The 18,434-nt window shown below is 39.1% G+C and overlaps 1 protein-coding gene across 2 annotated transcripts in view; it reads left to right on the forward strand.

Annotated features, from left to right (window-relative positions):
- The window catches only part of WDR33 (WD repeat domain 33), a 66,482-nt gene that overhangs the window by 38,741 nt on the left and 9,307 nt on the right, over window positions 1–18,434 (forward strand). The window contains exons 8-18 of one of the 2 annotated variants that reach the window (XM_066326066.1): window positions 8,711–8,837; window positions 9,413–9,567; window positions 9,725–9,803; window positions 10,325–10,435; window positions 11,205–11,299; window positions 11,508–11,516; window positions 12,227–12,313; window positions 12,539–12,678; window positions 13,059–13,211; window positions 13,578–14,624; window positions 18,280–18,382. In XM_066326066.1, the coding sequence (XP_066182163.1) occupies window positions 8,711–8,837; window positions 9,413–9,567; window positions 9,725–9,803; window positions 10,325–10,435; window positions 11,205–11,299; window positions 11,508–11,516; window positions 12,227–12,313; window positions 12,539–12,678; window positions 13,059–13,211; window positions 13,578–14,624; window positions 18,280–18,382 (2,106 nt within the window). Of the gene's footprint in view, window positions 1–8,710; window positions 8,838–9,412; window positions 9,568–9,724; window positions 9,804–10,324; window positions 10,436–11,204; window positions 11,380–11,507; window positions 11,517–12,226; window positions 12,314–12,538; window positions 12,679–13,058; window positions 13,212–13,577; window positions 14,625–18,279; window positions 18,383–18,434 lie in introns of those variants that run through there. The other variant, XM_066326065.1, reaches the window with a different exon arrangement.

Below are 18,434 nucleotides of genomic sequence, written 5' to 3' on the forward strand. Positions count from 1 at the left end.
GTTCACTTGGCAGTGAGGGTAAATCAAAGTATATCAAATTATATAAAAGACTTCCTGTAGCTTATTTTGCTGAGATCCACAAGTACTTAGATTTCTGCAGCTTGCTGAGAGAATTCTCTGGTCATGTCGCCACACAGGGGTTTGAAACTTGAATTAACTTCTAAAGTAGAAGTTGGAGTGTTTGGGGTTTTTTTTCTCTTGTAGCAGCCATAATCACCAGCAGAACTCAAATGAGCATCCAGCAGGATGTTAAAGGAAATAATTACTGGAAATTATTACTAATGGTTACTCTTAGCTTTTGTGGAAGTCTTTGTTCTCTTCCCAGAGCTGAAGCTAAGTATTCTGCTTTTACCACTTAAAACCTTGACCAAAATTCTGGTCAAAGCAGAGAGCTACAGGCAAGGGGGTACTAAACTCTACAGTGTGTGCCCTGATTTCTTTTCTTTTCCCTCTGTTAAGTAAATTGCCAGGCTGAATTTTGGGATGCACCGAAGTTTCTTTATTAGCTTCAAGTTAATTTCAAAATACATCTAAATTGATACTGTGGTTTTGACATTCCTTCTTTGCATTACTGTAGTTTCAGTAAAACAATCAGACTTCACTTAATGGTATCACACAGGTGTAACAGGCAAAAAGGCTTGGCAAAAGTGTGCTGGTGGAAGGGGTGGGGATTTGGACTCCCTGTTGGCAGGAAGTAACCACACCAAGTCACCATCTTCAGGAATTAGTGACCAGAACTAGTTTCTTAGTACGAACCTGGCTATTCTAGGTTCAGTTCATCTTAAAATCACACCAGTTCTTGCAAGCTTGGCTTCGGGCACCAGCTTTTAACTCATGCCTCACTTCGTTCTTGATTCATAAAATACAGGTGCCTGTTCAGGAGTTAGTTTGACATAAACTGTGACTGTGAGGCTTCAAAATATTTGATATTCTAATCAAATTAATTTTTTTTGGTTTGGCTTTTTTTAAGTTGATGGTAAAGGCTACAGGTAGACTCCAAAAGGTGTATTTGGGTCATGTTTGGAGGAGTTGACTGGGAATATTTTCATGTGAAAAACTTTTTGGTCTATTTTTACAAAATAATATGCTGCCCAGCAATTTGATTCTGTACCCAGATATAAAGCCACAAAGCTATGCAAACTGCAAACTCATGATTGACCAAATAATTGAATTTCTCATCTGTTAAGTTGATGCTTTTTCTGGCCTTGAAGGACCACGGGTTGTTCCTCTTTTGGGCACAGCTGTCCTCATTCCTGTTCTGGTTTCCCCTGTTCTCTGCCACATTGTGTTAGATGAGCTCAGTCCTATCTGGTGGCTCCAGACACTCAGCACTCCTTAGAGGCAGTGAAGCTTTGTCAGCTCCAGTCACTAGTGCCAGGTACTTTAAGGAAGATGCCAGAAAACAAGCAGTAGAAAACTGTGGGACACACTCACTGAGGGAGTGGGGGTTTGGCTCCTGTCAGATGTTGATGTTATGAAGCATGAGAGATTTTCTTACAATTGCTGTTCCTTTTTCATGTTTCTTGTACGATATTTTTCTTATCATTAAATGTAAATGCCCTTGCAAATAAATATTTTCTGTCAATGAAAAGCAAGTGTGTTGCTGCTTTCAAAGTAGGCTGGCTGATTTTTTAACAGAAAAGAACATCCAGTCCCAGCTACTTTACAGGTAATGTAACCAGCAAAAAAAAAAAAAAAAAAAAAGTTCCACTTTTTACAGTTTTAAAAAACTCCCTTTTAATTCTCTGATATGTACATGTAAAGAAATCATAAATAATATGCATTAAGAATTTTAGTAGATAACTGTGCCTGAGTGCAAAGTAGAATCCAGTCTGCATTTCATAAATAACTTAGCCATGAGGAAAACCTGTCTTGGTCCTTGAATTCAGCTGCATTACTGCTAAGCACTCACATTTCTGTTTGGAATAAGGTGATGTTGGAAGTTTTAGTGTGGTAGAAGTTTATCTTCTCTTTTGACACTTTCTGCCCTTTTCCCGCTGTCATTTCTCCTGAGCTAGCTCTGAGCTTTCTAATGGCTTTTTTTTTTTTTTGAAGATCAGTAGTGACTTTTTAAGTAAAAGTGACTGCTGTATTGCAGTAAAGCCTTGTGCTGCATCTAAAGTGTCATCACATAGGTGATCTCCAACAGAGCTGCTCTTAATGATATAAATAGGGGAATTAGTGCATAAAATTAGTGGTAAGTTAAAATATCTGGATGCTAATTAAGCAAAATTAGTGACATTTTAGTAATATTTTTGCATACTAAAATAACTTAGTGTTGATAATTATCTGTGGTCAATCTAGATATGACTTAACTGTGTCTTATGATTAGAAATTGTGAATTTTTGGTTCTCACAAAGAGAATGTTAACTAGCTCTTGACATGTTACAGGTGCTGGTCTCAGTCAGACTTGTTTTGTCCTGGTATGTTTTACAGCCTAAATTACCTGATCAGGTGTAGGTAGTGATAAAGATCAAAAATAAACTCAAGAATTAGAAAAAAGAAAATATGTCTCATGGGGAAGGTATCTTCAGAGTGTTTGTAAACTCTAGCAAGATCATACTCAGTAAGTCAAAAACATGACCTGACCCCACAGATCTAAACCAGGAAATGTCTTCAGCTGTGCCATTTTTGGGTCTGTTCAAAACAATTCATTTCAGCTTTGGGAGTTGCTCATCTTCAGTGAATTGAAGAATTTAAACAATCCCTCCAAGTGTAACATGTTTGTACCTATAAACTTAACCTTTTGTGACCAGTTCCCAGGTACACTGGAACACACCTGCTTTTATTCCCCTTCCTATAAGCAAGCCCTTACAGAAGATATTGTAGTTGAATTTCCACAGGTGTAAAGAATTCAGATTGCTACTTGCCTTTACTGGTAGTTACATGTAATATAACAGCTTTTATTCATTTTTCTGTATGGTGCATTTACCATTATGGAGTTGTGCAAATGCACAATTAGCATTAAATTTAATTTTTTTTGCCAGTTCATTAGGGTTTTATAGAACTCAGACTGTTCACTGATTGGTATAAGTTTGAGATGAGCACATACAAATTCTAAACTCATTTATGGAAACACTGATTGCCTGTTGTGGGTAATGTTGGGGAAAGTGATTTGTTTACCCACACCTATTTCATTAGTGTTTAGTCATTATTGTTGTTTCTTAACCTCCTGATTTCACAGATAAGCTGTCCTGTTACATGAGCTTTTGTTTGTGAAGAAATTATAATTATAGAAGTGTAAAAAACATTATTTGTAAATTTTTAAACAAAGATTAATTGCATCACTTTCTGTTGCTGAATTAGTAGAATACTAAGGATCTAGAAGACATCCCCTGTAGGTTGATAAAAACTAGCAGTCTCTGCTGTCATTGTAGATATCAAGTTTAATAAACTAGAAGAGAGCTAGACTGAGCAAACAAAGGACAGTAAAACTTGTGTTTGTGGTACAGAAGTCTGAAAGTATAGTGGGAGGCATTGTTCTTGATCCAGTGAAGACTGAAAGGAGCTGTAGGAGGAGGGTTTCTGTAGTATTCATTCTTGGAGTGGAGAAGAAGTGCAGAAGCTCCTAGGACACATCTGGGATGAGAACAGTTCACATAACTTGATAGGGCAAAGTACACTAAATTACTGGAATTAAGTATAAACCTACCCTTACTGCTGACCTGATCAGTGGGGCCAGACCAGTGCCCAGGCTCTTTTAGGTGTGAGATAATTCAGTTCCTAAGTGAGCAGTGCGTGGAAGCAGGGAGTGGGGAGTGAGTAACTGCCAGGTGACATTTTAAAAGCCTTTCATAAAAATGGAACAGGCAGAATAATCCAATTTGCCTCATAGGCTGGAAGCAAATAGTAAATTCTAATGGAATTATGTAGAGAATTTAGAATTCCTTTCTGCTAACATTGTTTCCATTATCTTTGACTTGCAGGTCTCTTTTCTGTCCCTTCTTCCTTGCCTTCTCTTTTTGGGGTGGAGGATATTAGCTTGGTTATTGTAAGACCTTAATGCTTCTTTGCAGATCCCTTGGAAACAATCCTGTTATTCCAAGGGCAAAGACCCTGCTCTTTGAGAGGTGTGATGTTGTTTTTGGGACAGAGTATAGGAAGGTGAATATCGCTGTGTGGTGACAAAAAGGCTTCAGTCTGACCAGGCCAGGTGGAGGATACACAATTTTATTTATTCCCCTTTAGAACAGCACAAAAAAAAATCCAAACAAATAGAATTCTAAATGAGAAACAGTATGATTCTTCAAAATATAAATAGTTATAAATGCCCATTTTCTTTGGAACATGAGTGTTAAAATGTGAAGATGTTTTAAGACTGGCATCTTAGTATGTGTGTATGCATTCACATAATTGCTGAGGAGGATCTAGAAATTTTCCAATATAATCTATAAAATTCTCTCCGAATTTATGTGCATTTGGAATGGGGAAAGAACATAAAATAGAAAAGCTACAGCAATAAACCTGATAAATCTATAATTACTATACAGTTGCATTATAAAATACATGAATATTTTATAGACTTATATAGAGACAGTGATTCAAACCAACTTTTTTACACTGTGAGCTGTATTCAGAAAGTCATAGACATGGAAATTATGTGTACTTCTCAAACTTTTGGCATACTTGATTTGATCAAATACCATTACACATAATCTTCTTATAGCTTGTTATGTCTTTCACTAGCCAGGATTTCTGTTCAGTGTCTTAAAGAGCAACCCTTCAAAGAAATTGGCTAGAAGTACTAACAATCAGTATTTTTATTAAGAGGATTGTGACTAAGGGCACTCAAAACATTTATTATACATGTGAAAGATAATAGTAGGGAACTACTTTTGTGTCTGAGCCTTTTAAAGGTGCTACATGTGCCTATCTTGGTTTTTCTGCAAATTTTTTAAATGGTTGGAAAAAGTTGTAGTAAGTAAAACCAACAAGTGTTAGTATATAGTTTTATGCTCAGACATTCACTCATTATTTTAAAGTGAGTTGAGTTTCTCCAAAATCTTTCCTTCAGTCTTTCATTTTGGTTGGTTTATGGGCCTTCCATTGCCACAACTCCTACACAATTCACACATTTCAATTCCTTTATCCAGAAAGCATCCCTGTAGGACAGGGAGTTGATGATAAGGTCTGTGCAGAGGAGCAGGAGTTGTTCAGAGAGGAATTCTCACCCTGGAGCACCAAGCAGAGAGGCAGATGTGTGTGTGTGACTGCCGAAATTACTGAGCAAAAGCTGTTGTCAGCAAACAGGGAATGTAAACTGTGGAGATTTGCATGAATTAAGGTTTTCTGAGCTTAGCATTTGGGGACAAGAGGGTTTTGTACCAGAGGAGAGGCTGATTCCCAACAATAAGAACTGAAAACAACTATGAAATAAAATACGTGAGGTGGTTTTTTCTCTGGAATGTTATTTTAAATGTATTTTCTGCATCATGTGTCTCATTACAGATAATAGTGTGCACATCTCTCAGCAGAAAGAAGGAAAAGCAATATACAACGTCAGTTGCTTCCATTTTAAAAGAAATTAGGAAAGGTCTGATTAGATGATGCTATTCAGTTATTTTGGTTATGTGAATGTTCTGAGTTAGTTCGTCCCTTGTGAATAGTTTATTTAAAGCATAGTTGTTGTAAGGAAAAATTTATTTTCTCTTGAGAGAGCTTCATTGCATTAGGAACCTAAAGTTAAGTGTGTGATGATCCCATTTCTGCAGAGCTGAGGCTGAGATGGCTCTGTTGAGGGCAGGATACATCACTGGTTGGATTACAAAGGAGGCTCCCAGGTTTCCCCTCTGCTGCCATAATCCAGAATACACTGATTCAAAGAATGCTCTCTGCAGGAAATGCCAGTTACCTGTTTCATCATACAAAGATTATAACAATTATGTTTTTAAATGTTACAAGTTTCTTCTCATCCCCGTGAACAGCATTAATGTGCTGATAGCCAAAAGCTTTTTGATAAGTACCCAGTGGTTAATCTGCTCTGGTTACAAGTTCTGAGTGTCCTGGCATCTTCTGACTCTCAGCTCTGTGCTCTGGGCCTGTGTCAGAAACCTGTCAGCTCACTGCTGTCTCTCACTGCCTCTCCCTTTTGAAGACTCTGAACAGGTGGGTGCTTCCATTACTCTGCCCATTCTAAGCCTTAGTTTTCTCAGGGTACATATTTGTGTTTGGGTTGGCTTAAGTCAAGAAGGGCCTAAACCAGGGCCTTGCACAGAATGAGCTGTCACCCAGAGATGGCCTTTCACCAGCATCACTTCTTTTCTGGATGCAATCTTTTCCCTCAAGCATAGGTAGGGATGTCTCCCTATGCTCCTACATCTTCCTCTGCTTTTCCATTGCTAATTGTCTTTATTTCAGGAGCAGCAATGCCACTGTCACTCCAGTCCATGTGGGTAGTGGATTTTTATGGTTTTGCTGGGCCTTGTTCATTTCAAATCTCTGATGGTACTCAAGCATTCTAGTCTGAACACATTTTCATACGATTCAGCCAAGTATTAACTTTAATGGAGTGTTTTTCTATAAGGGCCTTGAATTAAAATCTCCTCTCTTTCCCTGGGGACCGCATGATAGAAACTACCTTCAGAATCTCCTTGGCTGGAAATCTGCAAGCGTGCATTCCTCTCCCCTGTGGAGGAGGAGCACTTTCTCCCTTAGTCCTGACTGAATTATTGCTTCCAATAAACACTGGAAAGCAAGATTCAGCTTCATGTTTTAGTAGAGATTTCCTCATCGCAAATGCAGACAGACAGTGCCTGTCACTTCTTTTTGCATTAGAACAGCCAGAGAGAAAGGGAACACTGCATCTCCCAGTGCCTCTCTGTTGGTAGCCCAGACCACCACAGCACGGTGATGGTCTTGGCAACTAGAGGATCTTGCTCTTCCCTGAAACCCCATGTATTCCAAAGACAATTCTGCCTGCTGTGGCTGGAGAGGAGATGGGTTCCTTCGTCTGTATTGTCAGTCAGTTCTTAGAGTTGTTCCTATATACTTGCCAATGCTAGATTCATTTCTTCTTTGGTCAAGAACCTCTTCCCTTTCTGTCTTTTCCTCCAGAGAGGAGAAAAGTTGCACACACTTGAGAGTGTGCTCTGTGTTTTATCAATTTGCTTCTATTTTAAGATACAAGTATATTCCTCATTGTGATGCCAAAGGATTTTTGCTTTTTATATATTTTTCATATATTCATAGCTGTGCAGATTCTTATTGTATAGTTATATGGTTTCTTAACTAGCATTCAGTACTTTTCCAGTATTTTGTTAGACATATTCCTGCAATCCCATTCTAATCTCACTTCTTCAGTGAACGATTCTTCTAATTCCTCATGTATGTAGACATAAACAATGTGGGGAAGGGGGGAGGCTTCCGTCGGAGGCCAGACCAAGGGGGGAATTGCTCCATTAACTGTACTTTTAATTGGGGATTCTTGTCAATTATGCTAATTTGCTAAACTTATAAAAAGTGTCATAGCCCTATATCACATGGCATTTTGCCATAAGTGCACCTGGAGGATCCTTCAATAAACAGCAACTGCTTTTATCCTTTTAATCTTTGCCTTGTGATTTCAAGGCCCAGAAAGGCACCAATTCTAGTTGGATTTTTCTGTGGCCTCAGGAAAATTTCAACTGATACTTATTTTTAATGTCTTGTCAAAGTGAGATCTGTGTTAAGACAGCTTGTGCTGCTTAAACTGACGTGTTCCACTGTGTAGCAAAGCAGTCTGTGTGGGAGCTGTGTGACGTGATGGGAATCCTTAGTCTTTCCTGGAGTATGCTCCCATTCTTCCATGCCATTTAAGACTTCAGTGCCTTCATGTTGCAGGCAGACTCTGCTTTCTCAAATTGCTTTTTTCTTCAGTTCTTGCACTCAGCCGCATTTTCTGGGATGGACTATTACTGTTGGCCCTCCCTTGAAATGGGCTGGTGTGGAGATTAGAGAAAGAAATTATTGTTTGTTATTTCTGCTCTGAATTCCTATAGTTAACCTCAGAAACCTCATTTTGTCATGCAGCAGGAACAGATGCTTTTTTTTTTTTTTTTTTTTTTCCTTTTAATGGATTTTAGCTCATCTGAACAGCACTGATTCTCTCCCAAAGTCAGTCAATTTTAAAGGAAATTATATCACAAGGGTTTTTCTTTGCTAGCTCTTAAGCATTGGAAAAACCTGAATCCCTTTAAAGTGGTAAGAGATCACATCTCATAAGGTTTCTTTTCATCATATACTAATTTAGTATTCAGATCCATTGTTTAATTTCTTTGCTTGTTTTCTGATAGGACAGCAAAGGAATAGTACAGATAGGATAGGAACAAATAGGTATTTGCTTTATATTTCTACAGTTTTTCAGTGAAAGTGAAGTGTCACAGAATCATTTTACCTCACCACCTCCATATAAATGCTTCACCAGTGCTACATTTAAAATACTGTGAAGTTGTATAAGGCCAAAGCCTAAAAAAAAGTACCAATTTAAACAGAACCTTCTTAGATAATTTTTCCAGTGAGCTTGATTTGAGGGTATAATCCGAGAAAATGCTCCCATGAATTAGTGGGAGGAAAGGCAAGCTAAATAACTTGGAAGAGATTTTATTTAGTTTATGTTTTGTAATCTGGGCTTGTGATGTTTTTCATTCAGTTTTACATAATTATAAGGTGTGCGCCCTGTAATTTTTCAGTGCATGTGAAATCTCAGAAGGAGCAATTTTTTTCTTCTTAACAGGCCACGGAGCAGATGTGAAATGTGTTGACTGGCATCCAACAAAAGGATTAGTTGTTTCAGGAAGTAAAGATAGCCAACAGCCCATCAAGTTCTGGGATCCAAAGACTGGCCAGAGCCTTGCCACACTGTAAGTTCTTAGCCATACACTTTTGATTTGCTCAAATATAAGCTAACTTCATAAAATATTTTTTTCTTAATTCCCTTCCTAGCTCTTTTCCTCACAACTTTTCAGCCATGCACAGTTGCTTCAAACATGAAGCCAGTGCTTTAGCTGTGCCAGAAAATCCAGAGGTTAGCTGAAGATAAGTCTGTACCTAGAAAATTGACACTTTAATATTCATTATTTAAATTTACTTTGTTCTTCTTCACAGACAATCTAGTCACACAGTTCTCCTTCAGACTGAGATAGGGGAAAACAAGCAATGTTGCATCTGGCTGATGAAAACTTTCTTATGCTGCAATAGAAATATGCACAGTCACTGGATACTGTCTCAGTGAGTGCTACCAGTTGCTTTGCAGTACAAAAGACCAGGATCAAAGCACAGAGCCTTTGCACAGAAAGCCCCAGTGTTCTGCTTTAATAGCCTGAACTACCTTGTTACTGACCTGAATATTTGTGACTGGCAAATGACACATATGTATCTGTGTCTGAGAAATCGGTTTCAGGACCAACAATCTGTTTCTGTTTCTCCCTGCTTGCAGACATGCTCACAAAAACACAGTGATGGAGGTGAAGCTGAATCTCAATGGCAACTGGCTGCTGACAGCTTCTCGTGACCATCTCTGTAAGCTCTTCGACATCCGGAACCTGAAAGAAGAACTTCAGGTCTTCAGGGGCCATAAGAAAGAGGCCACAGGTCAGATTTATTATTATTATTGTTGTTGTTGTTGTTGTTAGTATTATTATTATTATATAGATTGTTATTATTAAGCTTGGATTAAAAATTAAAAATACTTCCATTCATTAGAAATCCTATGTTACACCTTCTGATTGTGGTTTACTGTGTGTTTCAGCTGTGGCCTGGCATCCTGTTCATGAAGGGCTGTTTGCCAGCGGAGGGTCTGATGGGTCCTTGTTGTTTTGGCATGTCGGGTATGTGGCATTTCCATCTGCACATTGGAAAGATGTTGGTCAGCTGTGCCAGCTGTTATACAAAACACAAAATACCTCTCTTTCCCTTTGGGCCCATTTTAAACCTGCATATTTATGATAATGGTTTTTCTCTGTAATTGAGGAATTTATTAATGTGCTTCATTGATGAAGTTTTCCTGTAGAAACGTGCTTTAAAGGATACAACTGCTTGCACAAAACCAGCCATGTGGTGAGATGGTGATGAATGGTTGAAACTCCTAGTTTCTTAAAGCTTGTTGTGAGGTGCTGTAATTATTTTGGCTTTAAATGTACAATTAAAAATCCCTATATTACTGAACTGCCTATTAAAACCATGGGGAACAATCAGCTCACCCAGCAGAAAAATAACAGAGGCCTAAATTTTACAAAATATGGGATAGAGAATGAACAACTGAACGAAAGAAGTTTTCTATTGCAGATGTAGGAGGTGTTCAGCTGTGTATGATGGGTTTTTTTTTTGTTTTTTTTTTTTCATGCATCAGGGTTGAGAAGGAGGTTGGTGGGATGGAAATGGCCCATGAAGGAATGATCTGGAGTCTGGCATGGCATCCCCTCGGACACATTCTGTGTTCAGGCTCAAATGATCACACCAGGTAATTTCAAGTATTTAAAGAGAAGGCCTAAGGGAATGTAGTAACTTTTAGAAACTAGAACAGTGTTTGGCATCAGTGAATAAATAGATTGGGATGGTTCTGTTACACAACCAGTAGTCAAAGCAGAAACACAACTTGTGTTAATAGGAAGCACTGGGTGACATTTTATATTACAAGATAGAGTCTGACCTCTTGTAACAAATATTCCGATTTTGGTTGGTAGGAGTTTAAATCCGTTGAAGAAATGTTTTCAAAAAGAATTCTTGCTGTTTCTTGCTGAAGAAATACTCCTATCTCCACAGCAATTTTTTCTGCAGATCGTCTGCTGGTCATGTCTTTTAATATCACAAGCACATTCAGAGGCTGTAGTTTGTGGTTTTAGGTGGACATCCTATATAAACATAGTGCATTTTATAAATACAGTAAGTTTTTGTGGGGGTATATGTATATTTAGTGTTTATGAAGAGTATGCTTGAGCAAGAAGGTTTTGGAATGGACTAGAAATTTTTTTTCAGGACCTGATGTTGATGGCTTGCACTTACACTTTGAAGTATCTCTAACTTGTAACTATGAAATTCATTACAATATTTTTTTGTTTTTTTATTTTTGGCTTGAAGCTCATACCTTGTGTTCCGATCTAGAGCTGAACTTGATTTAGTAAGAGTTTGAATCCTTATATAATCAAGATCAAAAATCAAAGAACTAATTAGATTAAAAGTTGTTAATGCTCTTGACCCTTTAATGAGATCATATAACTTCCTTTTGATAGCAAGTTTTGGACTAGAAATCGGCCTGGGGATAAAATGAGAGATCGTTACAACCTGAACCTGCTGCCTGGGATGTCAGAGGATGGTGTGGAATATGGTAAGGCATTTTTCCTCAATGTGGAAGGAAAAAGACTGGGGTCAGGAACAGGCCTAGGTCATTAGGTGACACTTCTGGGTAAGGTGAGGAAGCAGAATTATAGCATTGGGGACCACTTGGGCAAAACCAGCTTTTTCTAAGGATGATTTTACTCCCCATGTTATCAGTGATCATCATTCCAACAATGGGTTTTCTTCTGTTTCCACAGCTCCAGGAGGTAAGACCTGCTCTGTCAATCACAGGAAGGAGGTTTGGCTCTCCCTCTAGCAATATTTCCAGTTTACTTTTCTTCCTGAAAACTTCATCTGTCTTAAAGGCTTTCCACAGTCCTGAACTGCAACAGGAAAAGCAATAATTATTCTATTAGAACCTTTAAACTTTACTCTGCTCTTAAGGATTTATTTCAATAATTTTAGGCTGCTCAGGATTGCCCAGCACAATGGTGTGCCTCAGCCACCTGTAGTTGCATCTGTTTCTTCAGATTTTTGAATGTTTGCTTTGGGGGGAAGGGGAATTAAAATGCAGCACTTTAATACAATTAAAATTTAAATTATATAGATTTTTTATAACAAAAATGGAACTGGTTATGGGTTATTATTTCTTGTTCTGAGCTTCTACCCTAAATATAACCTTCCTGAAAGGACATAGTTTCTGACCTTTTGGGGTATATTTATGAATCTGAACTTGCAGTTCTTTTAATATCCTGTAATTCATGTATGAAACTAAATTGTGACCTACCAGTTGTAAAATATCTGTTGGAATATGGATACTAATATTGGAATATTAGTATCCATAGTTGGAATATGATACTAATGGTAAAAGCATGTGAGAATCCAAAGGGATAAAATGGTAAAACATGTGAGAATCCAAAGGGATAAATGGTAATGTAAAGAAGAATTTTCCAAGTATAATGTTTTTTTTCTGTAGATGATCTGGAGCCCAACAGCCTGGCAGTTATTCCTGGAATGGGGATACCTGAACAGTTGAAAATAGCCATGGAGCAGGAGCAGATGGGTAAGTAATGGCTATGGGGATGCATTCTCCTGAGCAATACAAGATACTGTGGGACTTCTTTTTAGTTTTTTCCATATTCTTTGGGAGTACAGATGCTCTTTTCTAAAGTTCTGTGTTATGCATATTTGCCATGTAAAGAAGGATGAGGTGAAAATATCTGTTAAAAAAATATGGATCTTTCTGTAAATCTGCATTGCTCTGACTGTTTGTTTCCTGGTGCCAAAGGAAAAGATGAGTCCAATGACATTGAAATGACAATCCCAGGACTGGATTGGGGAATGGAGGAAGTAATGCAAAAGGACCAAAAGAAAGTGCCACAGAAAAAAGTTCCCTATGCAAAACCAATACCAGCACAGTTTCAGCAGGTAAGTACCTGATACACAGTGGAAAGAACAACCTGTTTTTTCCCCAGCTTCAAAAAGTATCAAACTTCAAACAAAACTTCCAAAAGTTTCAAACATTTTGAAATGTTTGGGATTTTTGGTATCAGCTCTCCTGTATCAACACCCAGTTCAATTTACCACAGTAGCTAGTTTAATTACTATTTAAACATAAAATATTTGACTAAATACCTTCTATCTTGTACCTGTACCTGGGAAGAACTTACAAGACACAGAAGTTTTACTCAGCATTGTTTTTACTTTCAAGTATCCATACTACAAAATGTTTCAGCACATGCCTTCTCATTGCAACAATGTGTTGCACACATCTCCAGAGTTAATCTTATGTTTCCTCATCTTTGTAGGCATGGATGCAAAATAAAGTTCCTTTGCCTCCGCCACCTGAGCCATTGAATGATAGAAAGGAGGATATTAAGCTGGAGGAGAAAAAGAAATCACAGGCAGAGATTGAGCAGGAAATGGCAGCACTTCAGTACACAAACCCACAACTCCTGGAGGTATGTGTGAAAACATTAACAAGTTTGTTTTAGTCCTTCCTGTGACAGATTTGGACTTCAAGACTAAAGTAAGCAGCTTCCTGCAGCAGTTTCACCTGTTTGGCTGTTTTCACCTTTTTACAAAAAGACATGTAATTGAACAGGATATTGCACTTAATGTATGATGATGTGAAACCCTCAGTGAGACCCCCACATCTCAGTTTACCAGTGGGTCTCTTCAGTTAGTAACTTCTCTTTAGTTAATTATTTCTGTTAACTACGAGAAAAGCATTCTTAAATTCCTGTGAAATGGGATGACTGCCTCTGATTTTTAGTTGTAACATACTTCTGTGCTTACTTGATTTTCTCTGTCTCTTTTTTGGACAGCAACTGAAGATTGAGAGACTTGCACAAAAGCAAGCTGAGCAAGTGCAGCCACCGCCCCCAGGAGGATCCCTCCATGGACCTCAGCCTTTCCCAGGGCAAGGCCCAATGTCACAGATGCCTCAAGGGTTTCAGCAGCCCCTTCCACCTCAACAGATGCCAATAAATATGCCTCAGATGGGACCTCCTGGTCCACAAGGACAGTTCAGACCTCCGGGACCCCAAGGACAAATAGGACCTCAAGGTCCATTACACCAAGGAGCTGGAGGCCCACAAGGGTTCATGGGACCACAAGGACCTCCAGGCCCCCAAGGGCCTCCACAAGGAATGCCACGGCCTCAGGATTTACATGGACATCAAGGAATGCAGAGACATCCGGGCCCTCACGGGCCAATGGGGCCCCCAGGTCCACAGGGTAATGCTGGCCCACAGGGACACTTGGGACCACAGGGCCTGCCTGGGTCCCAGACTCATTTAGGACCTCAGGGCCCACCTGGCCCCCAAGGTCACTTGGGTCCTCAGGGTCCCCCTGGAGGTCAGGGGATGCAGGGCCCACCTGGTCCACGAGGAATGCAAGGACCTCTTCCTCACGGCATGCAAGGAGCTCCAGGATCTCAAGGGATGCAGGGCCCTATATCTCAAGGGCCTTTGATGGGACTTAATCCAAGAGGGATGCAGGGTCCACCAGGACCCAGAGATAACCAGGGACCTAATCCACAAGGGATGATGATGGGTCATCCACAAGAAATGAGAGGTCCTCATATGCAAAGTGGTTTACTAGGACACGGTCCCCAGGAGATGCGGGGCCTTCAGGGACCCCCCCCTCAAGGTTCAATGCTGGGACCACCACAAGAAATGCGTGGGCCACCTGGTCCCCAGGGCCAGCAGGGACCTCCACAAGGCTCTTTGGTGGGGCCTCAAGGAAACATGCAAGGACCTCAGGGACAGCCGAACCCTTCGAGGGGGCCGCACCCTTCGCAGGGCCCTCTGCCCTTCCAGCAGCAGAAAACTCCTCTGTTGGGTGATGGGCCTCGTCCCCCCTTCAATCAGGTACGTGGTAGTCTGTGGAACAAGGGCAGTTTGCAGGATGTGGGAATGAGAACTGTCATGCAGTAGGACTGCAGAGCAGGAGCTGAGAGAAGGGAGGTTGGGATTCCTTGCAGGACTGAGGCCTCAGGAAAATTGAAGTGATAATAAAAAAGGTTCTATAGCTTGGAAAGAGCAGAAGATGCCCCTGCCCTTGGCAGAGGGATTGGAAATAGGTGATCTTTAAGGTCACTTCCAACCCAAACTACTCATGATTCTGTGACAGGTAACTGTGGAAAAGGGATTATTGGGAAGAGTAGTACAGAAACTAGTCCGCTATGAAAATACTTAACCTTAAGAGAAACTCTTTTTATTTTCTGTTTTTTTTTAAGACACTGAATTGTCTTAAATGGGGTTATTTCCTGTGGAGCAGACAAGCACTAATGAAAGTCAAATTTAAAGAAACTGGCCTTAAGAAAAGTAATATGTATTAATTAAAGCAAGGTATTTCCAACTCTCAGTTGTTCAGAGTAGTTAATCTGAACTGTGGGATGAATTTACCATAGATACTGACACACCTGGAATCAGCTTAGGTCTGGTTGCACTTAACAGTTGACTCTAAGTACAGAGGGACACATCAGACAGAGCTCTGTGGTTATTGCCTCTTGTAAGTTCCTAGCTGGATAACACCAGTTCTGTACTTTATCTCAATTGTCTTCAGTGCTAGGTGGATTTTGAAAGGGAAGTTTGGGGAAAAAATCTACTTAAAAAAAAAAGAAAAGTGGTGGTTTTTGACAAGAATTGTCTTTTCTAGACCTGCACTCAGTAGTTGCAGTCAAAGCTTTAGACACATAGACATGTAGAGTATTTAGTGTGTAGTCCAGTTCCAGTCACAATAGGGAGCTGAATATTCAAATGAGCTTTAGCTCAGGGATTCCTTCTCAGATTGAAGCAGAGTAGCCCACATTATTAGGATATTTTTCTATTTATTAGAATATAGCCCATTATTTGAACTTTTTTCCCTTACAAATCAATAATTCCCTCCAGAAAGCTGCTAATGTGCCACTGTTGCTGAGATTTCAAAAGTATCCAAGTTACACAAGGAAGTGTTGGTTTCCCAGCAGAGTTGTTTAAATCAGCAGAGTTGTTTCTTATAGCTCTCCCAGGGAGACTCATTTTAATTTGAGAATAATTACCATGTTTGTGGAGGGCTGTCCTTGTCTGCCCTTGCCACTGGCACTGTTTGGAATTCAGTAGGGTGCTTTTAACAGGTGGCTGGTTATTTTCTTTGAATACTGCTATCTTAAAGGCTTTTACAGATACTAAAGAAATTACATAGTGAGGTATTTTAGACCATTCTTGCTTCCTTGTGCACCCTTAGTATGGTAATGACTTTTAAAAGCTAGCATATTTTAAAATTCATAATGTCAGGTTTAGCTCCATTTTGCTTCTTTGTAATATGAATACAGCAGTAGTTCCTGTTTAAGAAAGCCCCATCTGTGATTTTTTTTTTTTTTTTTAAGAATAGACTTAAGTTTGTTTTGCATTCTGGATTTGGTTTTTTTCTTCTGTAAACTTGTACAAATCCCTTGTCTTCCTTTTCAGTAGCAGAAGTGTGTGAATATCTGTTTTATCCAGGGCTTGTGACATGAATACAGAACAATTACAGATAATTGTAAGGGTCAATCTCCATATAAGATATCACTGTTACCTGCACTGGCTGTACACTGGAAGCAGAGGTTTGCTGGGATGCACAAGGGCATTTTCAGCTTTTAGTAAAGTACCTTCTTCTAAACTCTGCACATTTTCCAGTTCAAGCCCAGTTTGAGGCCTGGAATAAATTTTGAAACAAAAATCCCATGAAAATGCAGAGATAGGGCTCTCTGTTCCCAGCTTGGCAAAGCACAGTTTGTTTGTAATCAAGGTTTCTGCTAAGGAAAGTTATTTAGTGAGTGCTAAGAACTTCTGCTTTGGTTAAACACTTCCATAAATGGAAGAAGTTCCATAACATTTATTTTAAGCAAGCATCTGTTAAATATATGTGAAATCCTGGAACTCCAGCAAGGTTTTGGTCAGGAACAGCAGAGTCACTGTGATAGCTGGCACTTACCTAGTCAGGGGATGGATTTGTTCTGCACTCAAGTCAACATTCCATCACTAGGAAAGTATTTTTGGGGATTTTGGTTTTTTTTCTTTTTAATGGGATTAAGCCAGATCTTTTATTTTGCTAATTTTTCCAACATTCTTACAAAATTACTCAAATATGAAGTTTGTAGTACATATTTGTGTGCTTTCTGGTGTTTATCGCCTACACTGCAGTTGAATATAGCTTTTTAATTTAAAATGCTATTTTGAGATATGATGGGGTAAATGCAAAAATAAACTTTCTGCTTCTCTGCAACCAGAAGCAAAAAGATAGTGTTTCTCCAAAATAAATTCAGAGCATTAAAATTATTTAACTTTGATTCATGGAGAAGTTAAGCAGTGTAATTATAACCCAGTGGTGTGCTGGAGTACAGGTCTTTAAGTATTTCTAGACTGCAGTCTGGAAGGGTTTTAACAAGTCAGTGTGAAGGCCAAGTCTAAATCTTGCATAGTAGACATGTTTGGGGGAAAAAAATTACATTTTGGGGGGTTTCTAGTAAGGGTTTGGGGGGGGCTTGGAATTTTGGTCATGTCAGCATAAGAAGGTTTTGTATTGCAGTCCTGCAGGTTTCAGCTCTGTCTGGTTTATATTTTTATTGTTGGATTTTATAGCTATGGTGTAAATTCTGTAGCTATCACTTTTCGGTTCCAGTCAAGCACAAATCCCAGATGATGACTTTTTTGTCAGGCCTGTGCTGTTAAAAGGCAGAATCAGACCATTGTCCAAGCACAGCCTTCCAACCAGTGTCACCACAGCACGTCCTGTCAGTCTGGTACCTGTTGAAAGCTTTCCTGACTCTGTGACAGCAGCTGAATTTAAAGATAATTACTTTATCATTTAAAACTCACCAGAAATGAGAAAAGATACCAGAAGAAACTTATATACTTTATTTTTTTTCTTTGGGATCACATAAAGCCCACCAAACTTTGCCCATTCTACTGCCTCTGCTTTTTTTAATCCTAAATGAAGAAAATTTAACTTTGCCATCATGTTAAAAATGAAACTCATGTATTTCCATGTTAACAACTTACAGAGGTTTAGAGAAGAGGTTCTCTTGATACTTCCTTTTTGCATATATAGTTTCTCTTTTTTGTTTATTTCCAAATGAAGTCTTTGGTCTGGGAAGCTCTTTAACTGCCTATAAATCAGTACCTGATATATTTCAAAGAAATTTACATGTTCTCCTCATCTAGAGGAATAGTATTTGTATTGAATACTCAATAAATTCCATACACTTATATAATATTCATACTCAGAATGAGTATGAAGAATATGAGCTTTATCATCTTTGGCTGTAACAGCTAAAATGTGAATATCTGAAATGCTGTTTCCGATAAAATGGTGTGTTTCTCAGTGACTGAAGCATTACTGATGTGAATGTCTGAAAACTGAGGTTGAAGCCATTGGAACATGAGCTGTTTCTGTTGTGCAGATGCAGAATTTATGGAAAGAAAATTGTTTTGCATTCTTAAAAAAATATTTAATTACTCACACATGGCAATTCACGTGGCTTTTCCCCTTACATGCTCACAGGATGGACAGAACCCAGGTCCTCCTCCACTGATACCAGGCCTGGGGCAGCAAGGGGGACAAGGTCGTCTGGGCCCTCACAACCAAGGACCTGGTCTTAATAAAGGTAATTAAACATATTGTCTGTTCTCCTGTCCATCTTCTCAAAGATGAGTCCA

The sequence above is a fragment of the Sylvia atricapilla genome, chromosome 10 (genome assembly GCF_009819655.1).
Source record: "Sylvia atricapilla isolate bSylAtr1 chromosome 10, bSylAtr1.pri, whole genome shotgun sequence".
Taxonomy (NCBI): Eukaryota; Metazoa; Chordata; class Aves; order Passeriformes; family Sylviidae; genus Sylvia; species Sylvia atricapilla.